Source organism: Clupea harengus, chromosome 4 (assembly GCF_900700415.2).
Source record: "Clupea harengus chromosome 4, Ch_v2.0.2, whole genome shotgun sequence".
Classification (NCBI taxonomy): domain Eukaryota; kingdom Metazoa; phylum Chordata; class Actinopteri; order Clupeiformes; family Clupeidae; genus Clupea; species Clupea harengus.
Window position 1 is genome coordinate 10,489,684 of NC_045155.1, and position 25,915 is coordinate 10,515,598.

The 25,915-nt window shown below is 45.6% G+C and overlaps 1 protein-coding gene across 3 annotated transcripts in view; it reads right to left on the reverse strand.

Annotated features, from left to right (window-relative positions):
- Window positions 1-74: 74 nt before the first annotated feature.
- The window catches only part of ccdc120a (coiled-coil domain containing 120a), a 36,466-nt gene continuing 10,625 nt past the window's right edge, over window positions 75-25,915 (reverse strand). For 2 of the 3 annotated variants that reach the window (XM_031566163.2, XM_031566162.2), the window contains exons 3-12: window positions 10,972-11,129; window positions 10,580-10,670; window positions 10,007-10,137; window positions 7,899-8,015; window positions 7,391-7,514; window positions 5,969-6,025; window positions 5,370-5,517; window positions 4,993-5,094; window positions 3,494-4,594; window positions 75-3,348 (exon numbers count right to left, since the gene is read on the reverse strand). In XM_031566163.2, the coding sequence (XP_031422023.1) occupies window positions 3,243-3,348; window positions 3,494-4,594; window positions 4,993-5,094; window positions 5,370-5,517; window positions 5,969-6,025; window positions 7,391-7,514; window positions 7,899-8,015; window positions 10,007-10,137; window positions 10,580-10,670; window positions 10,972-11,019 (2,025 nt within the window). In that variant the 5' untranslated portion in view covers window positions 11,020-11,129 and the 3' untranslated portion in view covers window positions 75-3,242. Of the gene's footprint in view, window positions 3,349-3,493; window positions 4,595-4,992; window positions 5,095-5,369; window positions 5,518-5,968; window positions 6,026-7,390; window positions 7,515-7,898; window positions 8,016-10,006; window positions 10,138-10,579; window positions 10,671-10,971; window positions 11,130-20,144; window positions 20,763-25,915 lie in introns of those variants that run through there. The other variant, XM_012826088.3, reaches the window with a different exon arrangement.

Here is a 25,915-nt window from a genome sequence, read left to right on the forward strand (position 1 = left end):
GTTTTATTTATCTTTGTTAACGTTTAACGTATTTATTTATTTTTTGTGATGGAGCACAACTAAGATCCATTCACGTCTTTGGATCTTAGGAGAGAAAGATGTTTGACCACACAGTTTAATAATGTAATAAAAGAGAACAGAAATGTACCATTTACCCGTCATAAAATGGTGGATCTTTACTTTGTAAAATACAGGAAAAAAGTGAAGAACAAAGTATTTACATTTTGCATGAATAATGAAAACAATAAAAAAAGAGTCTTTTCTTAATAATGGATAAATTACTTGTGAAATTCAAAGATTCTCTTGGCTGACACAACCACCTACAACATAAATTAGAACCCATTCAGTCTCTTGACACCATAACCCATATTGTTTTACAACTGCAATGTGGGAATAAAATGTAATGATCTTATTTGGTACCTTGTTCTTATTACAGCACAGGAATTGTGAACCCACACAACATAAATTATTTACTATTTCATTTCAATATTTATATCAATCAAAAATATGACAAAAGCAACATGAAGCTTTAACAAGAAGACAAAACCAATACAAGAACTGAAATAACTACATTTAAAAGATAACGGCTCAGCCATAGACAGAGAAAATATATGCGTAACCAGGTAAATAATGTGCTTCCAAACACGCAATCCTCTCTCACGTCTCCCAGGGGAGGGATATCAGTGCAATATACAATGCAACAGAGGATTGAAATTCTGTCAGCAAACCTTTTTTCCACACAAATCATTGCTCCCAGAGGAGAGAGGCACAACCCCAGCAGCATACAGTTGGTCCTGAGACAAACAGGGCAGCATCTGGCGGCAAGGATAAAGCTTCAGGACACTAAGAGTCCCACAGCTCCTGACTGCTTCAGCACAAAACCAATTCTCTTGGACATGATGCTAGATGGAAGTTGGATAGAAGCTAACGCTAGTGCTACTTGTCTTAGTGGACAATCTTTACTGTGGTTATCTCTAGGGTTGATGAGTGGGCTATGGCTCAGTTTGGGGTTACATTGGGGGAACAGGGTCTCCCATGAAGACTGTGATGGTGCTTAGAAAAGGGCACAAGTACCTGCATGCAACAATGACAAGGAAGAGTTCAAAGGAGAGCAACTCACTAGGACAGATAAAAGATCATATCTACAGTGGATTTGCCAGCAATCCATACAATGCTTTTTTTTGCAGTGTTTCAGCCCATGAAAGCAAATACAATCTGGTCCCCCCTCCCCCTTTATATTTTCAAGAATCCCTTTAAAAAGAAATACATGTATAATACAGTACAAAGGGCAGCAAGTTTTCACAAACAGTTAATATGCCGTATGTGGTTCCTGATGCCAAAACATATGGACATTTCTACTTGATGAAGCTGATAGGCACAATGGTTGACAGCTGGCATTCTGACATGTAATGGTATACACTGTGATAATCATTGTTAAAACAAACAGAAAACATTTGAGATTGAAATGTACAACATACAGTAGGCAGTACAGAAGAATAAAATGACACATGACAATGACAAAGCCCTTACCCATATCTTCAACATTATCAACATATGACAAGATAGTTATGAGTATGTCTATAGTAGATACAAGGAACAGCCACAATAATGTGCAATAGCAATGGTGAGACATCTGCAAGTAGCAGGCTGATTGATTTTTTTTGCTGCAGTTGCTGCTTCTTGACCTCGTCTTTGCATCCATACTGGTCTTGCCGTCGTTTGTCACTTATGGCTGAGGGAGTTAGAGTTATTTACAATAAACTGGGGATAGCTCTCCCCCTAGTGGCCAATTTTGACAAAGTGGTGCTTCAAAAACTATTTCTTTGATTAGAAATTCAGGGGTGGGTTGTTCGTGACACAAGAGAATAGACAAGAATATAATGAGCACTTTGAGTTTCAAAACACAATCACTGATGGCTTAGCAAAATTATATAAAACAATATCCTTGAAGCGCATTCAAGACAGGGTGGGCCTCCCTTGCACATACATTTTTTCCATTATCTACAAAGGCAAGGGAAACGGTAGTTCCTTAATTCTATGAATTCAAATTTTGTATTTTATAATGGCTGCTAACCTTGTAATAAATTAAGCCTGGGGAATACTGGCACTGATAAAAAAAAGAATCCCTAATATGGCACTGTGTCTTCCATCCCACTGTGTGATGCCTTGATAATACTGCTGAACTGCTTCGGGCCAAGAGAACATGTTACATAAGACGGGGGGAAAGCTGTGTTGCATGTGTACAGCAATCTGGAGATATGAAACTAAAGATGTACAAGAGTACACAGTAATCTCTGTGACTGCACGGGTCACATGACTGGTGTGCTCACCACACTCCTTGTAGAAATCTCAGTATCTGAAACGTTCCAATCTAGGTAAAATATTTCGGCTGCAAGATAGATAAACAATTGACAAAAAATATCAATTTGTTTAGCTTTTCTAAAATATGCCAGCCTTTAAAATAGAGAGGTCATCCATTTACAGTTTGAACACTAATAGATGAATTTAGATGATCTCATGAAGTTGTTCATCATGTCATACTACATTCATACCAATGTATGTTATATTACAAGTTCACAATACAGGCCAGGATATGCATTATGCATTTACTTTTTGGTATTTCATACAAATTGTTGTGACAATAATATTGCTTCTTTAATATTGGCTAGCTTTCATTCAAATGTTGCCAGCAAATATTGATATATTCAAAAATAGGGATAGAATAATCTGCCTGAGAAAAATGGGTGCATTAGTTAGTTTCCATATAAAAATGATTGCAAAAAATACTTGGAAGTATTTCAGTGGTTGAAGGTTTGGCCGTACTGCCTTTGTAATTCATTAACTATCTTGTTATGAAAACTTTGATCTGTACTGTTAGTACTGAGATAACGGCTTAAGCCCAGACTGAGTGAATAATAACATTCCACTCTGCACTAAAAAGCTGTTACTCTGGACAGATTTTTAGGCAAATATCCTAAGTACTCTTATTTTGATGTGAAATCTAGAAGCGTTGGCCCGCGGGCTTGTTTTTTACATTTACAATTTCAGTGCAGAACATCACAGGACAAATGCTACTTTTCATATCTTCCACACTTCTACTCTCTGTCCATTGAGAATCTCCCTTCCCATTTCTTACTCCAAGTCATCTCCATCAAGTTCCACTCACACCTGCCAGTTACTGTGGATGCGGTGGGCCGGAAAACGTCTGTGCTTTTGTCTGCATGTTATGGGCTGGGTGGCTCTCAGACCAGTGTGCCTGGGCTGGGGCGCTCAGCATTGGACTCTTTGAGGGTCAGTTCCTGCATTTTGGAGGGGAAGGTGTCTTGATACAGAGACAGTTCCACTGACCTGTACCGAACACAAAGTATTTCAAGTTAGCATACATCCAGGAATTGAGCAGAAATACTCAGAAGGCCACAGAAAACCATATACACCTATATTTAACATTCATGGAGGGTTTGATGTCTCTGCTGTAATTCATTATAATTCTAACCTGCCATGAAGGGGATGCCCATGGAAGGTCTGAGACTGTGGCAGCTGGGAGCTGTGGCACTGGGAGTAGTGGGGTGCATCACCCTGGAAAGATTTCTGCTGTTGGGTGAGAGGAGGGTGGGGGCCGTGAGAGCCGTGCAGCGAGTTTGTTGTGCGACGGCGTATGGGCGCCCCCTCCTGGCCTTTCCCATTTACTGCTGTGTGAGCCAGGGTGTTCCGCAAGTACCAGTCTCGGAGCCCCTCCAAAGCCAGGGCCTTGTGCAAGCTGCGATTGCCGTCTTCTGGCGTGGAAACTGAGGAGTCTGTGGTGATTTGCGGCGGCGGCCGGTGCATGTTCTGAGGGCCTGGAGGATCATGGTGTTGTTGGTACACAGCAGCTGAGGAGGAACCATTCGTGGCAGGTGGGTTTTCAGAGTATGCTGACAGCAAGATGGTCTCTTGCTGGTGCTGCTGGAGGGGTATGAACGGCCCACAGGATTTAGTCCGGGTGACTTTGACCCGGCGTGGCTCCCCTGGTTTCCCCCGGAGCATATGTGGGCTATAGGCTGGTGGTCCACCTGAGAGATGCAGAGGCTGTGAGGAGGGGGGGAAGCCGTTATAGTGGGGCAGAGGGGGTCCTGAAGAACCTTCAGGCCATGGCCGGGGTTTACCGTTGACATGAGGCTGCATTCTCTGCTGCTGATGCTGTTGGGCTTGAATCTTCTGCTGCTTCCCCCACACGTAGTCCAGCAGAATCTCATTGTAGTTCCCTCCAACTGTGCGGCCCCCAACAGAGGTGCGGGTTCTGCTCGGGTCAGGGGGTCCGCTGGGTTGCCTATCGGGGCTGCCCCTCTGTGCCTGCCTCAGGCGGCCATCTGTCAGCGCCTCTGAGCTTTTGTAAGGACCCCCCCTCGCAGGCATCCCATTCCGCTGGGCTCCGCCCTCATCCACAGAGACAGCACGGTCCAGAAGTGCCTCCGAGCTGTTGCTGCGCCGTGTCTGGGCGCTGTACGTGCCGCCTTGCTCTAAGGACCCTGATGAGGACCCATCCTGAGTCTGAAGAGGCACCACCTGCGGTGCCCCGTGATTGTCTGACCACTGCTTAGTCGCGGATACCTCTGACCTGTAAGAGAAGAGAATACAAGACATTTGGAATAAAGTTAATCTATTATATATTTGAAGTGATGTTGTTGATGAAGTGAATGAATAATAAAAGTCTGAAAATCATCATTGTGCACATGTCAGTCAGTAATTTTAAGGCTGCTTTCACCAATAATTATTCAACCTTTCCAGTCATTTCAATCAGCTAGGGTAGCATGTTTTAGGTTGCTGAATGTTAGCATCATTAGTGTTTTTACTGCTTGTTTAGTACAGTTTACCTGATGTCTCCATCTCTCTGAGATCGGTTGATAATCATCACTATAAACTACCTTCACCATCATAAACATCTTAACCCACTTATTATGTGACTAGCTGTGGATCTAATCTGGGCTTGAGCTCTGTGGACCAGGAGCAGCTGACCTGATGTGTGCCGTGGTGGGGACTGTGCGAGACAGGAGCGGGGTGGCAGGAACACTTCTGCCCTCCAGGTTGGACACGCTTCTCGGGAGAGAACGATTTGGGCTGTGAAGAGAACAGCGTAACAGTTAGTAGTTTGTATACACCAACCGTTATTTAATAAAAAACAAAGAAAAAACAAAGCCGTCCCATGTGCCCCCTACATGTTGTTGGTACACGTATGGCAATACGAACTACTAGCTAAATAGCAGCTGAGCTCCCTGAGACCTAAAACCTAGTGTTGTTGAGATGCAGAGATGACGTCCAGAGCTGTCCACATTCCCTTCATTGGGATGACAGCAGACTTTGTTTTGAACCTGAGGGCAAGAGCCTGTGTGTACCTGGCCGAGCTGGCCAACGAGTTGCGACGCGTCCTCATCTCGTAGTAGATCTCCACGGGGGAGAGCTTACGACAGAACCTGCTGTCTGGACTCTCCTGAGCCAGCCGGGCACGACACGGAGACAAACAGTCTGGAGCGAACACCTCATCTGTCATCAAGAGAAGAGGGACAGGGAGGGAAAGGAGTTATGGATGGATGGATAGATAGATAGACAGGTAGATAGATAGATAGATAGATAGATAGATAGATAGATAGATAGACAGGTAGATAGATAGACAGGTAGATAGTATGAGCAGGACAGGGGAGATGGACAGAGTGTGAGAAAAACAACAGGTGGAGGTGGAGAGAAATATAAAGAGAGAAAGGGAGAGCAATAGAGGCAGAAAGAGATGTAAAAGTGTCAGGAGAGAAAGTAGAAAATACGTGAAAGTTAGAGGAAGAGAGCCAGAGCCAGGTTGGGAAAAGAGAAGAGGTGGTGAGAGGTGGAGCGAGAGAGAGAGAGAGAGAGGGCGAGTGTGTTGAGTGTGAGTAATGTGCATGTGTGCTCTGCGGAGTGGAAGTAACACGGCCTGCTGAGGCCCCTCTGCTGCCTGGCTTACCGTTGTCCTGCCCCGTGGAGTCTGAGGTGGAGCTGCTCTCCGACTTCACTGTGTTATCTAAGGACACACACACAAACAGGCATGTCAACAGAGGAGAGTCAAAACACACACACACACACACACACGCACATGCAAGCACACACACACACACACACACACACACACCACACACACACACACACACAAACAATAATCTGAACTCTGAAGGATATAGAACACACACACAAGCAAAGTCTGCAATTTCAGTCTTTGGGGCAGGTAACTCAGACTCAACATTAAGCAGACCTTATGTATGTGTGTGTGTTTGCACACGTGTGTGTGTGTGTGTTTGCACACGTGTGTGTGTCTGCATGTGTGTGTGTGTGTGTGTGTGTGTGAGAGAGAGTTTTTTTGCGGATACCCTTGGGCTGTAGAGCGTCCGCACAGGAATAATGAGGGGAAGGGGCAGGCAACTCAACACTTCCTCTCACACAATGACACACAACGTCTTTGCTTATCTAAGGTGGGCCTTTTTTCCAGGGTGTGTGAACACAGTGACTTTTCCTAAAGGGTCTCCCAAAATGCCTCACCCCCCCCCCCCCCCCCCCCCACACACACACACACGCGCACCTCTCTCTCTATCTCACACACACACACACACACACACACACATGTACATACACACACACACATGTACACAGAAACATATCCTACAAGCACAAAAGAGTTCCCACAGTCCATCACCCCTCTGGCTGTGTGGGGGTTAAGCTGGCCTGACCCTGTGCAAAGGCTGAGTATCCTCGCCTGCCTGCCTGCCTGCCTGCCTGTCCTCATCCCCTGGTGCTGTCTCTTAGCAGACCACAGAGCCCAAGCCATGGAATATTTATGAAGGCTGCTGCAGCCCCACCCTGCTATTGACTCTCACACTAGTATTGATTTGTCTGCACTGGGTATGAGAGATCTCACTGCGGTCACTGCTTTCAAGGTGGGTCGCACACTGTGTGATGGAAGATGGTCAGCTCTGTGTGGCAAGTTCAGATGAGGGAATGAAAGAACAGACCATACCAATAAACACACTTTCTATTTTATATTTTATATTTTATTTCATTATTTCACCTGATCTCTTGTGGGGACAATTCACCTTCATACTCATTATAATTAGACAGACATGCTCCTTGACAGCCTTTCCCAAGAATGCATCTAAATATCTGCGACCACCCTGATCCTTTGCTTTCTTGGCAGTTTACAATCCATCTCCCTCCCAGTCCTGAAGGGGTGGGATGTTTACCTTAGTCTCACTCTCACCTCACTACCACTGACTGCTGCCATCACATATCCACAATAATCCATAACAAACTACACAGCCATCTCAAATCTATACCTACTATGCAAAAAGGCCACAAGGGGTCGATGTATGTAGCCAAGCACTACGCAGAAGTGTACCTGTGTGGCATCCGCGGTGAACCGTTCTCTTGCCGTGAGACGGCTGCTGCTCGGAGTCGGTGTGCCTGCGGAGGGTGCCACTGAACAGCGTCTTCTTCATCTTCCGCTGACTGGCCTCCTCCTCCTGTGGTGCACACACAGAAAATGGCCTCTTTGTAAAGATAAGGAAATTCAATTTATCATTTTAATGTGCTCTATTTTAATTAACAAGGTAGGGAGCCCTTCACACAAAGGACTTCTGTGTGTGTGTGTTCGTGCGTGCATGCGTGTGCATATGTGTGTGTGTGTGTGTTTGTGTGTGTTTCCATGTGTCAAGACTGCTCACATCTTGCTTGGATAAAAACGGATTTATCTGATCTGATTGATTTATATCTGAGACCAGGAAGATGAGTGTGTGAAAATATAGCCTATGTACCTACCTGTGTGTGTGTGTGTGTGTGTGTGTGTGTGTGTGTGTGTGTGTGTGTGTGTGTGTGTGTGTGGTGTATCTCCCTGATGCTCTCCTCACCTCTCCCTTCCCTGTGTGTTTGGGACCATGCCGTGATGAGCCCCCCCGCCGGCGCACAAACGGGGGTCTCTCTCCAGTCTCCAGAGGAAACTCAGGGGGAACCTCTCCAATCAGCTCCTGAGCAAGGGAGGGAGACAAACAGGAAGTTACTACGGAATAATCCAGAACACCAGCTACACCCTAATCTAAAAAATATAATATTCACACAGTCATCTATAATATATCCATAATAACAGGATTAATGAAGTGAATTGCTTCTATTTGAACTATTGTGGACTGTTCTGGTTGTTTCATTCACACATTTGTTTTGCTAGTTATACGTTTTTACTCAGAGAGACAAAGCCTGGATGTACAGTGAATGCTCTTCTAAAATCCATATTTTCCTCCACTAAAACAGATTTCTAACAGCTACTGAGCCCCTCTCTGCCCTTCTGTTCTCTCCTAGCCGAGCGAGTGCAGGCCTCAGAGACGCAGCTGAGGCAGATAAGGTGTGAAGAGTTCACCGAGGGAGAGTGTGCTCTCAACAACAGAAGGCCTGGACTCGCACGGCAGCCATGACAGAACACTCTGGCAGCCCACTGTCACACTGCTAGCCAGAGACAGCAGGCCCTGGAACTGGGACTGGGTCAGTGATGGTGCAGGGGAGGTGTGTTTGGGTTTGTGCCGACGAGAGGGGATCAGTTGTTATGTGCTGGTTGGTGGGCGATGTGTGCAGGTGGTGTTTTGTTGCTGTGCAGGGGCTGTGTACTGCTGGCTGTTACTGTCAGTTGGTGGTTGTGGGTAGGGAACAGAGTCAGCGACTGTGTGCTTGTTTTTGAGTTTGAGTGTTTATGGTTGTGTAAGCGTGGTAGTTATAGTTTTGTTTTTACTTCCGCGGAAATATCGTTTAGAAAGACCCTCAGAGAAATCAAATCAAACACAGTGAATCAAATCTCATAAAAAATTAGCCCTTCACTGATTACACGCTTCTAGAGTGAGTGGATATTAGGGGACAGAATGTCAGAGCTCATGGTTTGGGGAGGCCTTGAGTGCTTGGCAGGTCTGTCAGAGGCGGCCTTTTAGCACATGTACACCTGACTGGAGGGTGGAGGCTGTGCTTCAGGAGTGGGATGAGTGTCAGTGTGTGGCAGTGACAGGCCTGCACACTTGGAGCCTTTCCTTGCCGTGAGATTGAGCTGACATTTCTGTTCCTGAGGACGGGGCGGGTACAGCTCCCACCAGGGCATTTCAGTCCCCAGCTATGGACTGGGGACAAGAGGAGAGGGAGGAGAGGGACGTGCCGCTGTGTGCAGGGTGGGCGAGGCTTGGATAGTAGATCAGTGGTACCATTATGCATTGCAGTGGTCCTGCGAGTTGGTTTGTGGTGGTGGTTGTGTTTGTGTGTGTGTGTGTGTGTGTGTGTGTGTGTGTGTAGAGGGGTTCTACATTTGGGGTGGGTGTGGTGACTGAGTTAGTATGCTGATGTTTGTGTCAGATGCGGTGTATTTTCAAGGAGAGTCTTTGTGGTGACTACGATTGTTCATGAGTTGCTGGTCGTGCATTAGTGGTTATATGTGTCTTATGTGTTGTGAGGGTGGTGTGCGAGAGATTCTGTGGCAGCTGCTTGTTTACATGGTCTCTTCATTGGGTAAGAATGTGAAAATTGTTTGTTGGTTGTATATTGGCATAACTGACTGAAGACCATGTCAGTAACTGTACATTTTGTGAACAGTTTGTTCCAGTTGAGTAACTTGCACAAGATCAGTTAACACTTGACATTCGCTGCATTTTACTGTATCGCCAAACATACAGTCATTTGATGTATTTCTTGGCAATAAAGAAGGTCTTCAATGGAGCCCTACCAAAACAGTTTTTGAACCAAGGATACTACAAAAATGAATAATTGTTGAGTTAAAATACTGATTTTAAGAATGACATCTTATATTAACAATGATCAAACGTGAAGTTATACTGAATATTGGCACCACTGTGGAATTAGCTTCGGTACACTGCCTACTGCCTCATCCCTACAACCAAATCCCAGCGCTGCTGATATTCAGTGAGCAGCACTTCCTGTCTCGTGAGACTGCTTAATTAGAGGCAGGCCTGGTAGTGTTGGCAGCACTGACCGCCTCTTGTAGACAGACGCGTCGCAGATCCGCCAGACGGACGTTGAGGAGCGACTGCAGGCTGCGCCTCCGCTCCTGCAGCTCTGAGATCCGCTCCGCACGCCGCTTACTGTCCTGACCGGCCTGCAGGTCTGCATACAAAACACACACACACACACACACACACACACAATTTAGTTTACAGATACAAAAAACAGAGAGTTAGACAGGAAAACATGCACACACACATACACACCTCTCTCTTACAAACACACACAAAGAAAACACATTATGCACATATACAATAACAAACATTTGTTTACATATTACACATACCAACAAAGGCATAATCCAACACAAAACAAACACAAGGCACAGGAAGACAGGGGTGAGGGCAGGATCTTAACAGTGCTAAACACTAGATAGATAGATAGATAGATAGATAGATGGATACTTTATTAATCCCGAGGGAAATTTAGGTAAAAATAATACGTACGTATTTCTCATAATTTTCTTAGAACTATTTTTATTATTATTATTATGTCTTCTCTGATGAGACAAAGAGCTGTTATTTGTAGCTGAATTAATTCTCACCATGGCTTGTGATCAGGTCACCCTTGACCTCCATGGCATGAGTCTCCTGTGCGACCTCGCTGCTCTCGCTGTCTCCTGATTGGTTGCTTACCTAGACAAAAGCACAAAGAAGCCAGTGGTTAATATGGTGACACTCTACATTTAGATTTCCTTCCTGAAGTGCTGATATCATTCGAAGTCTGACAATTTGTTGTCTAGTTGCCTTTATTCAAATGTTCATTGTCTAAAACTGTTTTTGTATTAAAAGCATTATTTGACATATGTTTAAGCTACTAAACAAAATAATAATAATATTTAATAATAAAATAATAATAATAAGCTACAAAAAGATGTAGACCAATGTAAACCGATGGGTGAGTGCTGGTTTCAAGGCCACTTGTCTGGTCTCTTACCCTCCGGCTGTGGTCATAAGTGCTGTAATAGTCTGGGCTTGTGGCCATTCACTGACGGCTGCAGTCTCCCTGCCTTCTGCTCACAGTGCTGTAGTATCTCAAACGTCCTGCGGGGGGAGCCACCGCGTTCACGCTCAGATCTCTTCACAGGCAGTGCCCTGGAACACACAACAAAGCAACAGTGAGCAAACAGCTGCCAAGCCCGAGTATAAGGGCTGTTGTGAAAGACAGCCTTTCAGGAGCCGGCAACCTACACAGGGGCCAGCAGGGATACAAAAGTAGCCTATCTTACATAGGCATAACAACAGAGACATGGTGGTTAGGGCGTTTTTTAAAACCCAAGAAATATTTTGAGAGAACAAGCCTATAATCAGACCGCTCGTCTCAATTTCCCCCAAAACACTACTTGTCACTCAGCGGGTCCGTCTGAAGCACGCGTTCGGAGACTCTCCGCTTGGGCCCTTTGAAGTGCCACGGCTCATTTGCTGGCAATTCACTGCGTTGTTTTCACTCCGTAAACATGTCTTTGACCCGGGTCAGAGCTTCTGACCTGTAATGATCAGTTAGGCTGTCCAGGCCCCACACTCCCCCCCCGCAACCCCCGGCCACATGGGCGAGCCTGAGAAGGGCCAGGAAGGGTCAGGAAGAGCAGGAAGACCAGCTCAGCAAGGGCAGGAAATGGTTAGCAGGAGGGGGAAGCCATAGAGGGAAACAGAAATGGCAGCCTGGGGCACTGATGGCCACAAACAATACTCCGACACCCGCGGGCCAAAAACTCCAACTACACACTCTCCAGGCACAGAGTAGCTTTTCTCAGTTTGCTTCAGTAATGCTCAAAGATGTGGTGATCTCGAGACAATGGCGCAGACCCACACACACAGGGTTGAGGTTTTTTACTCGCCACAAGTGCACTTGCCCGCCACTTCCTGCAAAACACGCACTCTCAACGCGCTCTTTCTCTGGGAATCCCACAGACACCCACCGCCAGGCCTCAGCTACTCCTGCGGACGTGCCCAGAGGCTAGTCCTCCGTGCTGTTTTTCCATTTTCATTTTTCATGGTCACCCGGAGCAGAACAATCGCGCTCAAAACAATCATTATCATTTCCGTTCGGGTCGCTCGCGTGGTGAGTTTGGTCTTGGAGAACTGATTTGTCAGGGAAAACGCTCTGGTGGGAAGACTCAGAATAAAGGGTAACATTGCATGCAGTACACAGTTGCAACAAAGGCTGGCTGACAGCACTTACTTTCAATGTGACATATGACTAGCAGGTATGTGAGAGATGGGCAGAGGGAGTGACTGAGTGAAGGGCAAAATGCTATGTGTGAAACAAAGTGAGTTGTGTGAGTGGCTACAAGTCCTCTCACACATACAGCACACCACAAATAAGACACACATACACACACTGGTATTTACACCTTCTCTCACACAAACACACAACATACATACATATGTATATAATGATACACACACAGACACACACACAGACATACACACACACACACACACACACAAACACACACACACACACACACTACACTCACACACAGGTCAGTGAGGGGACAGCCGAAAGTGAGGGAGCTCTAGCTGACAAGCACAAAACAAAAACAAACACATGTTGGTAGAGCAAACATACTGATTTAGTGTAGAGTTACACCGAATGGAACACCGCTGCTAGCGCCGCAGTGATAAGCCTCTCTCCGGCCATTGGTGCTGTGCCATTATGAAATCCCATTGTAAGCCAGAGATCAACTTTCATCTGACGGCCACGCTGATTTCAGTTGTGCCAGCAGGCATGAGAAATGCCTTTCACCACATTGACTTTTCATTTAAAGCTAAGTGGCTTTAGCTGAACTCACATTAGCAACCGCAAAGGCCTCCATGTTATTGTTTTGTCTGGGAATGGCTGTATTATCAGTTTACTGATGATATCTTTTCATTGGCAACCTAAACAGAAGGTGGAACATAGACAGTATCTAAAACACTCATGCTCATAAAGGTAGTGCAGACAGAGTCAACGGGCTCTGATTTTTGCAAACTAGATGGAAAAGCACTGTAGGGTTGAAAAAGATGAATTGAATTGATGTGATTGAGCATGTAGTTCCTGTGTAGTGGATGAAGATGTATATGTGTGTGGGAGAGACAGATGGAAAGTGAGTGTGGATCGGCTCCAACTGAGCGTGTGTGTGTGTGTGTGTGCCAGACACCCACAGAAACGAGACAAATGGTGGGACAAATGGCCTCCTGTCCTCACGAGACGCTCAGGCATTCCGGCAGCTTCTCTCAGTCATGTCCGAGCTTGCATCACCTCAATCTCGCCGCACTGATGGGGAGCGATGAAAAACTCCTGTCCATCTCTCTCTCTCTCAGTCTCTCTCTCTTACTCTCTATTTCTTTTTCTTTCTTTGTCTTGTTCTCTGCCTCCAATGCCTTGAGTGCCACAGCAATGACATTTTGGCATTTACTGTAACATTTGAGATGCACACCTCCATGCCTGCCTCTATCTCTCCCTCTCTGAGCTGAAACCCCCTCCCCACAGACACACACACACACACACATTTTTTTGTTCCTGCAGAAACATAAATGGCACAACTCAGCAGATTTTTCTGCCAGGACTCGACATGACCCCCTCCCCCATACCCCCTGATCCCAGTGGATCTGACAGACCCGTATTGCGTGCCGCTGGAAATTAATCCCGCACAAACGAGGAAGTGTGAACACAGCTGCATTTCCACATGGCTGCACCTATCCCAACCACAGGTTCTCCCCTGTTGCCATAGCCACGATTTAGAGTTGTCACTGTACACACAATGAGGTACTGATTTTGAAAAAAAATAAAAAATTATTTCCCTTTCATAATGCAATTATTTAGGTCATTAGGCATTTCATGAGTGAACTTCAGTTGAACTTTCTGTAATAATTACATCCTGCTTTTGTTATTGAAAACAGCATATGAAAGAAATCTGAGAAAAAATTGTCAAGCTTCAAGTAAACACAGTGAATAATTCATGCATAACCTTTAGCTAATACACAAGCCCAGGCGACACATCCAAAGCAGCCAGTCCTGCATAAAAGCCAATTCATAAACTGCCAAAAGGATCCTTAGCAACTCACTCTCAACAACAAAAAGACCTGTCACCTCATTTTTCTAACTGAAGAGTTTGTAGATGAAAGCCACCATGAGTGAGGAGGCATCTGCCTACTTCACCGCATGAAGGTCAACACATGACCAAATGGCTGCCCAAGTGCCAGGCTCCTGCAGGTCTTTGGCACCTCCCGGTCAATCCCATGGATCCACTGACCAAACCTTGAACACCAGGGGCTAAGGCAGTGGAAGACCTGGCATCTTCCCATCTGTCTACAGACAACAGCGTTGAAATATGTGCAGTGGCAGATGAATGCGAAAACAGGGATGGATCACTTTCTGCTGCCTGTACACTGATTACTTATTTATCGACTATTTAATTATTTAAGCTGTTAAAACTGATGGTATTTGCGGTTGTGGAGTGCAGCGAATTGAAGCAAATAAACGTATACAAACTAAGTGTTTAACACCCGGTAAGCTTTCACTTGCAGAGGTATGTGACACCAATTCTGTGTCCTTCCTGCACTGCAAAAAGCTGATCGAAAAACCCCTACACTTTACTGCAACAACAACTGAGTGTTTGTTCCATGAAGTTAAAGGTGCCTTCTGTTTTAAAAGCTGCTCTACAACCCAGGGAGGGGAGTGTTCCTGTAAGATGAATGGTCGAGGAGAGAGGGGAGGAGAGAGGGAACAGCGCCGCACCTCTACGAGGCCCCAGGGAGACGTCCAGGTGCTCGCTGCATGCCCAGCACCTGCACAGATGGCAGCTTTCGCCAGCGACTGTACGCACAAGTCAACCGCCGCGACACAAACAGGGTTCAGCCCATACTGGAATGCGCTCCTTAATACAAAAAAAGAAAGAACACGCAGATGAAAAAAAGAAATACACCAAACCTCCCTATAAAACCACCTCAGGCAGCTGTGGGCCAAGCAGTCAGGTCAGAGGCTAACAGCTGAGTTTGTCTGCTGTTGATGACTGAGGGTCACCACTTCCCCCGTCCACCCTGGTGCTCATCCGTGGGCAGGGGCCAAACTAAATCTGCCCCTCTCCCACCCCCTCCACACTCCCAGCACCAGCCAACCTGCCCGGCTGGGCAAGTTGGAGGGCACACACACACCCACACCCACACCTACACACACACACATACACACACACCCACACACACACACCCACACCCACAGACACTTCCTCTGATTGGCAGGGCCAACAGCTCCAGCTGAGCTGTGGGGGTCTGAGGAGAAGTAGGAGTGGGCGACGACAGATGGCCAGAGCATATGCGACTAAACTCGCCTCAGCTGCTCGGCGTCGACCTGCAAACCTTAAAACATTCAAACGCATTAAACATACATGGGGTTTTCACAGGCCCCGCTGACCGTCAGCACAGATACAGTCTGGGCGACACCAGGTAAAACAAACCAACCCTAATGAGCTATGCTCACGTGCGGTGGTGAGGGATGTTCATTAGCTTGCGGTGACAAACAAATGTTCTGACAGGACATTAGGAAGGTAGTCCAAGATAAAACTCCGGCCATGTGGCAGTCCAGCCTCACTTAGTGTTCAAGGTGGGGCTAGCATTAGCTCCTTTCAACCTTGGTCTATGATTCTACGCTCTGAAACTGCAACCACTGCAAAGTGTACTGCTTATTATGTGATAATAATTCTGCATTCGCTGTAGTACCAGGCTTCTTTGTTGATGCATGACCCAATCGAATCAAAATTAAAGTTACACAAAATGGAGTGATTACTTACAGCAGGCTATGTGACACAAATTAATCAGTCATTTGTCATTCGTCATGTGTAATTAATTTGTCTTTGTTGAGTGACGATAAAACGAACGCTCATTGAAACCTGGACAGCAGCTTGATTTGTTTTGGACGAAGAACAACAAGACGGAAAAAAGCCATGGAGCAGATCTAGCCACATTGAGTCCGGCAAGCAGCCTCTCTCAGTTAATCCAGTGGCGACCAGGCCACTGCACCCAGACAGCAAATGCATGCGTGTCATACCAGAGACTTAATCAACTGAGGCGGCCTTCATCAGCTGCCCTGGCCTGGCCCTCGGGTTTCACAGCGCTGCGCATAAACTCCTTTTGGATCTCTCTAGAAACCGCCCTGCAGCAGAAGTATGGGAAGTAGAACTAAATCTTGCAGTAGCGGTTGTACGGCAGGTAGCTGGGCTTGAGAGAGAACTGCCCTCTTGGGAGACAAACAGCAGCTACCTGCACATCTGGTGGGCATATGTCTCACCCCCCCCCCCCCCCCCCCCACACACACACACACACACACCACCCCCAGGGGCCAGGAGATGGCAGGGGGAGAGAATAGAGGGTGGCGGCATCGAGACGAAGCAAGCCTTCATGTTGAACAAACCACAACACAGAACACATTCCACCACGCAGCCCGTGTGTCTGAAGTGCGTTATAAAAACTACAGACGCGGATTACGTGCATGAGAGGGATTCGAGAGATGTCCAACATGCCTTGTAGCATGTTCCGAGTTCGACAAAAAAAACAGCCACAGCGCCCGCCGAGGAGATCCACTTAAGTCTCCGCCGGACAGCAACAGGCTCTCGTGCAGCCTGCTGGCTACACAGGATTTACGACTTCTTTTCATTTTTTCTTTCTCTCTTTCCCCCTAAAACCTGTGGAGAACCACTGCAATGATTACCCCCCCCAAACCCCTGTGAAAACCAAAAGCTATGAAGGGATGAAAAGAGCCTATGGGAAGAGCTTATGAAGAGAGAGGAGAGGACAGACAGGGAGAGAGAGAGAGAGAGAGAGAGAGAGAGATGAAGAGAAGACGAGATGAAGGGAGGAGAGAAATGAAATGAGGGAAGTTCATATGCGAGGGATAAAAATGGTACATGGAGAACGCATAGAGTGATGAAGAGGAGATGAGAGGAGAGCTCATGAAAGACAGGGACAAAGAGAGGGGGGAGAGATGGAGGAGGATGGGGTAGGAGAGAGGAGTGGGAAGAGCAGGGATGTAAGGATGTAAAGGGTTTAAACTCATTAAGCCATAAAGAGATAACACACAGACTTCAGAGCGATGCAAGGCCAGTGGAAGACAGAGTTAATTTAAACATGAGCAGTGCCGAGAGAGAGAGAGAGACAGAGAGAGAGAGAGAGAGAGAGAGAGAGAGAGAGAATACAAACTAGATGACAAATTTAAGATGATTTGAATATTTAAAGCCAGTGGGGAGGGTTCTCATTTGTGTATTTGTGCATGTGACGGTGAATGAATGTGTGTGTGTGTGTTTGTGCGTGTGTGTGTGTTTGTGTATGTATGGAGGGTTAGATTCGGAAGCCATAAAAATCTGATTCCTCTGATTAGTGCTGTGTGCTTGCGCAATCTGCGAAATCAAAAGACAATGCATCGTGCCAATTATGTCGTGTTAAAAAAAAAAAAAAAAACACTTAAAATTTCTGTCACATAAACCCAATATACCAATCTGAACATGCTCTCCATTTGAGAAATAAATCCTACAGAAATACAACACAAAGGGCCTGAGCCTGGCACGTAGCCTCTGTGTGGGTCCGATTTGCATGCATCAGCCACATTTTAAGCAGACTTCAGCGACTACACCCCTGCACAGAAAATGTTTTGCTCTCTCTCTCTCTCTCGCACTCTCTCTTTCTATTTCTCTCTTTCTCTCTTGCACTCTCTCTCTCTCTCTGTCGCACTCTCTTTTCTGTCTGACAAGCCAAACAAAACATCACAAGGAGAAAAATCTGCTCATTTTTTTACGATTTTTTTTTGAAGTTTTGATGTGCTCGTAGGCACCGTGAGACATGCTCCATCATAAAAGCATTCAGAGACAGCTTCTCTGCAAGCAGCTACTTCTATGATATCCACACACCCATCTAAAGCAGTCAACAGGGTCTGTTGCTGATTGTAGATCAGCTCAAAATGCTCTAAATGCAGATTAGGTAAGCCATTTCATTATGATGCCAACGAAATCCAGCAATCAATACGTTACTTGACATCCCCAGACATCAGATATGATGCAATGGGTTGAACTTTAAGTGCAATGTAGGAGTGCTTTTGATAGATTTAAATACAACCAGTTCTACTTGCTGTCCAGTGGAGTCCTTATCTTGACTTTCCACAAACACTTGGTAGAGGAAGTTTTCTCCCATGTATTTTAACACCAGTTTCCTCTGGGAACATTATGACTCCTGTCAATAACATCAGCACAGACTCACCAAGGAACAACAAGTGATAACTTGGCAACAACGGGGAAATGGAGGCTGAGAAAATCACATGCTTCCCTGAGACAGAAGGCTTCCTCCAGTCCCCAGTGTTTCAGCGGGCAAAGTCAGTGCAATCCTTCTCTTAATCAATGAACAATGAACAGTGTAAAACTATCCGTCTATTAGCCTCCGTCAAAATAGCTGCGTTCCATGGTACAGTGTGGTATGCAAGTAGTTCTAAATCAAGTCACTAGGGTACTGCAGTTACTGCGTATCTATGCTGGTACATATGTTATGCTCCTCTGGAATGATAACATTTGTCACGTTTGCCCATATGCCAACATTCCAAAGAACAGCTGACCAAGAAAAGAATGGTGGCCAATGAAGCCAATGCTGACAGCAACCAATGCAGCGATGACCAACTAGTGTTTTTAAAATAAAACTGCATGACTGAGTGAGTTGTCTTTACTTGACACATTCTGAAAAGTATTTGAATGCTGAAAAGGGTTTGAATGCAGACAAATGGCATAGGAACGAACACAGCATCCATTAATCAGTTAATTAAGAAATAGGAAATGCCTTTGCGATCATAAAGAGTGATGTTTTCTACTCAACCTAATTCATCTGACCTTGGGTCCAATAAACTGATGAGGACTTAACCCTGTTCCAAATAATGGAGAGATGGTTTCTAGGTAGCACTCCAAATGCTCTGCTAATCTCCTACCTGCCAGGCAACAATACCGCTCGCTGCCACAGCTCAACAGCCCCTGCAAACATGGCCTAAGCCCCACTCCATGGGGGCACGCTGTGAGACCCTTGTTGCCACATTAAAGACCAGATACTTGTCACACTGAACACAGTTGCCTGGACGTCACTGATAAATCACGCTGACATGCTGCTTTCATACATGTTTGTTTTTAATCCCCATAAATCGAAACACTAAACTCCCAGACTTCATATCGCCCTGTTAAACAGGACCCTGCAGTCCTCCTCCTGTAGTGCCTTTCATGCATTCCTGCATGACACTTCAGGTTTTCCACCCATACCCCCTTTAAATAAACCACGTCCCTTTAAGATGGGCTGTGGTAAGCAAATACAAATTTCAGCTGAGTCCAACAGTGAGTCCTGTAGTTGCTGATTTTTCTGTACGCACTAGACCTTTTTTTTTTAGCACAGGGGGAGGTTTCACCCTGTATTAGCCTCATCCAGACCTGGTCCAGGCCTCTGGATTCAAACCCAATGAACCATACCGAGTGCACCAAGGCCCCCCCGAGGACTGGAAATGAGGTGGGTCGCCATCCTTGCAAAGCAGGACTTTGCACAGATGCATCCGGCAGTCATTATCAAGTGCAAACAGTGAGCTGTCATAAAAATGCTGTTACAGGTGGCTTATACCCCAATTGTCCACACATGTATTTATATGAAATAAATGAGGAAGCTCAGAGAGAGGACCAAGAATGGTGTTCAAATTCATATTACAAAGTATGTCTCACTGTACATCACAATGTGACCGCTACAGACGAACTGCTACACAATACATTTACACATTTTGATTATAGATCCTATGATGTCCCACCAAATGTAATAGTACAAAGTGTTATACAGGAAATTCCCATGGGAATATACTGTCAGGATGTTTCGACTGTGTCGGAAAGTTGGAGGAAACTTCTTATGATGAGCATCCATGAAAAATCCACAAGTTAACACGTACTGAGGCCCACATTAACTCAGGTAGTTTTAACGCTATACGGATACAAATGAAAGAGTAGCCTACATTTACAAAGACAAAAACGAAGCATTAGAATGTTTTTCACAATAAACGGTAGCCTGTAAATGGTGCAACACGTACACTACATTTGAGGATGTAACTGCAAAGTAGCCTACAATAACACTCACCTTCAATCAAGGTTATGATTAAAATGAGCTTTTTAGTTACAGTCGCCATATCGCCGTCAAAGTTCAGTCAATCTCCATGGCCGAGCCCCTTATTTTAACACCATTATGCATAAGCATCAATTCCATAAGTGATATTCCACTGTAAAAGGCGGTTGTCAGGCTGCAGAAGACTCATCCATACAGAAAAAGCTTCCTCGACTACAGAGCGAAGCGGACTCGTAAGAAAGAAAATGGCGAGAAATAGAAATAACACGCAAAAGGCTTTTTGAAAAGCTCGCGGACGATGCCCCTCAGAGACCCGACCGACTGTTTCACTGACTTCTGCTCTCAGGTTAGAGGAACTCTGCGCACCGAGAGGGGCGAGACCAAATACTCCCATGCATGGGGGGTTTAGGGAAACGAATCGCTCGTTTCTGCGTGAATATCGACTTGCTTAAAATTATTCCGACCGTCAGATTCATTGAAATGACAGATTGAATGAAATACAGTTCTTGACCGACATGCTCAAGCCACACACGACCAGCCCGTTTAACTTAAATCCTAACTCTTACACTCCTGAAGTTTCAAAGTCTCTCTCACCTGTAAACTTCTCACTGGGCCGAGAGTTTGCCACAAAAAGTTCACTGAAGTTCGTCCAAGTTACTTCAAAGGAAGACTAAAACCTAACAGCGTGAAATGATGACCAGTCAAACATGCAGCTCGAAAATTCGACTGAATCCCATGTAAACAATTCGAATGGACCAACACGTTTGGTCCAGCGAGCATAATAGTTAAACCTACTCATTGTGATTGAACAGACAGCAAAGATGCTTTGGTACAAATAAACATCATGCATCTAATTACTGTAGTACCAATAGGAGATTACCATCTTTCTTTAATGACCAGTGGGCTCATTTGCAAACCAATAGCAGGTAATTTGCCTTCAAATGGGGAGCTTCATTCAAATGTATGCTCATCCACACCCAAGGGTTTTTCTTGCATATCCAGATCTAAGCACACATTCTGTTTACATCGTATGTTAGTGTCTATAAAACGTAAAAAGGTCTAGATGTAATTTATATTATTTTGGACTTTGATTACTTTGTGCTCCAACTGTATCGCTGTACCAACATTAACCAAAATGTGTTATCTAGCCTAAGTATTGCTAAGCAAAGAACAAAATCGGCCAAAAATGATTTGTCACAAGTAGGTGAAAAGACAGTATTATCACACGAAAGGTTGGGCAATGGTACAAATGTTTATGTGTATGTGTGTGGGTGTATGAACATGTAGTTGTGTGTGTGTGTGTGTGTGTGTGTGTGTGTGTGTGTGTGTGTGTGTGTGTATGTGCCCACATAAGCTTGTGTTCCCTTTCAAGGACGCACTTCTAACAGAGTATCCATCACATAGAGCACAAACAGTTCTAGACTTTCATAATCAGTGCCATGCGAACTGAGCTTTTGAACAAAAAAAAAAATGACACTCTCCATATGGTTTAGAATCAGACTGCGCTCATGCGCTCACCATTACAAACCACAGATTTACAGACCTCCTCCATACATGAAGCACCGTATTAAACACTTAAAACATTTCATGTCATAACAGAGGCGGCACACCATAAACACACAGAGAGCCAGAGCGCAATGGCAGCCAGTCAGCTGCTACCCTGTCATCTGGAATTTGCATTGGGGTAGAGCAGGAGAGGCTCTGTATAATTTGGAGCATGTGGATAGAATGGGGGGAAGTTCAACCGGAGCTCAGCGAACAGAGAGCATCTCCTGCCCCTTTTCCTGGAATTCTCCACGGGCCGTGGTGACGGTGGGTTCTCACACGGGGCAGAGGGCTCTGGCTTTCTCTCTGTGTGTCCGTGTGTGTGTGTGAGAGAGAGAGTGGTGTGTGTGAGAGAGTGACCCGGCACTGGGGTGAACTCCAGCAGAGGCTATGGCAGGGGGTTCATCAATCAGCCCAGTGTCACATACAACAACACGGCCCCCGGTGGGCGGACGACGTTAAATGACACCAAACATACTATTTCTCCACTGTAAGAGAACGTACACCCCATCATTAAAAAAAACAACAACCAATTTGTTTACATTGACAAATCCCGACAGACAAATGCAGAAAACAAACAAGCAAACAAAAAAACAGGAAAGAGGAAGGCTGGAGGAAAGCTGGTGCCAACCAGGCACCAAATGGAGGCCTGTTTGGGATGTTATGGGATGCTGCCATCTGCTTAACAGATCTTGACATAAAACACTCCCACAACTCCCCCCTCACACAGGTGTTTACCATTAGCCGAGGTCTAAAATGCTACTTTATAGCAGTGAATTCTCCCCCACAACACACTTGTTCCCGAAAACCACAACACACGAGTGTTTGGCTACACTGCTTGTCAAAGGGCCTCCGCACAAATTAGAGGAGTAACAACGGGCCCACAACAAACCTCCTGGTCTTTGTATGGGTGCTGTTCTGAGTGCCAACATTCCGTTGGAAAAGTGCAAGTTTATCCATCTGGTCATCACTGGGCTGACATCTAAACAAGTTCTGCTCAATATCCCACTTATGACCCTGAGTGTTGGCATGGGAGGAATTGCAATTATATAGCATCAAAGATTTCTCTTTAAAATTCATTCTGACCATTGTGACTTGGTCTTGATAAAAATGATTGTCTTGGTCTATGAGTGTCTATAAGTGTATATTCTAAAATAACCACTTCTTAAATGACCACTTAGAACACAAGTGATTCCATGATTGTATTTAGAAGTGCTGTATGCTTTGTAAAACAATCCCATCCACATTTTTATGTGGGGGCAGAGAATCGGCCATGTTTCCAGGACAATCCTCTTGAGGGTCTTGCTGAATCTTCTCAGAGGCAAAGACACACAGTCCTCTGCTGAATGGGATTCTTAATAGAACCGGAGATTTACTGCGCTAAGACAATGGGTGCCATAGCAGCCAAGTGTGTGCTAGAACGTCTAAACATTGTAAATGTGTGAGTATGTGTGTGTGTGTGAGTGTGAGCTTAGGGGGTGGTGTGGCCGACTTCGCAACAGCTGATCTTGACACATTTAATGCGGCTCCTTTCGTTTCATGCCAGTTGGCAGTGTCTCCTCGCTCAGCAAAACCTCTCCTGGACTCATCTAGAGAAATCCCTCATTCCCCCCTTCAGAATCAGTCCCTTCTTGCAGCTCCTCCTCGCTAATCCAGCGCTTGTTCTAACTCGCCGCGAGGAGGAGTGTCAGCCTCAGAGACGTGGTCACACTTCAGCGGCCCTCCACTATTCTCCAGACGTGCTCGTCAAGCTGTCTCTTGTTCACTGAGTGCCAATCTTCATGAAGACTGACCACTCTGCATTACATTTAGATTTTCTGTACAAGCTAATTTAAGCTAAGTTTCATTCAGCTCACTTGTGAGTACCCTAATGGCCGCTCTCAGAGGCAGTGATTATATCAGAATGAATTACTCTATATTTCTACGAGGGGACTCAACTGCTGAGCTGAGCAGTGTGCTAATTGACTGGACACGACCCAACTAGGTGCGGCTGTCTGGTTGTTCTCATGCTATCACATTACCTGATGAGTAATAAAGTGGACATCTGCACTGTTGAGTGAGCAAGCGAGTGCACGGAGTGAGAAGGGTGCCATAGTGGGGTCAAGCTCGTAGTCAGAGCTGGGTTTCCTGCACTGAAAAGGACGCAACTTTGCCACCTTCACAGGACGAGCCACAGGCCCCTCCCTGAGCTGGGCTTCCTCTGCTTCCTCAGGAGGCCTGGGCTCCATCCACTCCCAGGCCCCGCAGACCTCACAAGGCCTTCACCTTTCACTTTCATCCACACTCACTCACAATAGGAGGACTTACGTCCGAGCATATGCTACATGCATTTCACATATGCACTGATATGCATCTGAAACAGAGTGTCATCAGTACAAGAGACATTGTAGATATGTCCAGTAACTGCTACTTGGAGTCACTAAAATTTATTTTAGTATAGATTTGATATGCTGTACCCATCTGATAAACATTTCATTTAGTTCACTGTACAAGGCTCTGTTATCATTCGGTAAACAGTGTGCAACGTAAGCACACACCACGTTTTTCACTGCGTCTGTTTCAAAGCCAGTAAGTTTATTGTTTTATGACTGACCTTGGCGGTCAGGCATGTTTGGACATAAACTGAGGTGAGTGTGATGAATGTTTACCATTTCATTAGTGTGAGCGACTGCTTTAGTTACACACACATATCCGTCAACAGCATCTCATTTTGCCTCCCATTTGTCTGATGAGGCATTCTAGTGGTGATTACCAGTGGTGATAACCATTGCTAGATTAGCTACCATACCTTTAAACCTATGTGGTCTATTTACAGCGACGCATACCAAAATTACATATTGCATGAGAGGCAATGTGGCATTATGTAACAGGTTTCCTACCAGAGAAAAAAGTGATTCAGTAATGCTACCTGAGTGTTGCCCTGAGAGCGCACAAAAGGGCTTTAAGGAAATAGAGGGGGGGGGGGGGAACTCCCGACAAAAGCCCCCCCTTCCTTCTCCAACAACAATGAGCTATCCAGGCCAGCTCATTACTTTGTAGTTCTTTTGTTTTTGCAAGGCGAGAAAAGAAGACTTCACAAATACAGTTCGAGAGGAGAACAGAGAGAGAGAGAAAGAGAGAGAGAGAGAGAGAGAAAATATAAGCCTCCTTAGAGACCACAATGCTCTTTGACAGAGTTTCTGAGTCCAGGCCCTTGGAGTCAGTGCCTTTAATTTGACTTACAGAGCTTAAGACCACAGGGGGGTTTCTCTCTCTTTCTCTCTTTCTCTCTCTCTATGCTCTCCAGTGGTAGCTGTGGGAGAGAGGACTGTCCTAATAGTCCCTTCAAATTAAGGAAGATCCTCAGAGTTTTTTTCAGTTCTGCTGCTTTGATTTATTGCGTGATTTACAAGCGCTGGCATACCACGGTTCCCTGCACTCCTGGCTACGTGGATGCTTGTTTAGAATGCTGTAGATAGCTGCAGTGATTCAAACGTTGATGACATTGCTCTCTCTCCAGGCGTGTTTATCTTGTGTAATCTACTGTTGATAACACACCCATTTCCTTAAATTGTGTTCATTCTGTGGAAGTGAGTGTTTCAATTTATTAGAGCTGGTCTAATTCCAGAAAAAAAGGAGGGAGAACAATGGTGAGGGAGACAGAGGGACAGACCGAGGAAGAGAGACACTAATGAAGTATTCTGAGGCAGAGGTTTTGCTGTGAATGTTAAGAGCAGACAGTCGGATTATTTTTTAATGTGGCGTCCCACCACCCTGCCAATCTCCTCACTCCCCGACTGTCTGCTTTCTCCCGGGCTGATGGGAGACTGCAGTGGCCTGTGAGCAGAACTTCAAACAGCCACATCTCTCTCTCTCTCTCTCTCTCTCTCTCTCTCTGCCTCTCCCTTCCTCTCTCTCTCTCCTTCTGTCTGCCTCTGTCTCTCTTCGTGAGTGGCTTTGATATCGAGCGCGAGGAGCTGGTTGCTGAGCAGAAAACCCAAACACAGCCCTCGGTGCTCCACTGCTACTGCTGCACCAGCAACTCTGCTCCCCGTCTGAACACCCCCGACCCAACTCCACCATCCCCTACCCAACACCCCCACCCGGCCCAATTAAGCACAAGAAAAACAGAAAAATCCTGCCCATACAAAATACCCTCAAAATCATCAGAGGGCATCCCTTCGCTTGGAAAAGATCCACTGAACTCCTAACCTGCTAAATAACTGCTGAGAGCTCGGCATCTTTGACCTCTTGTTAGATAA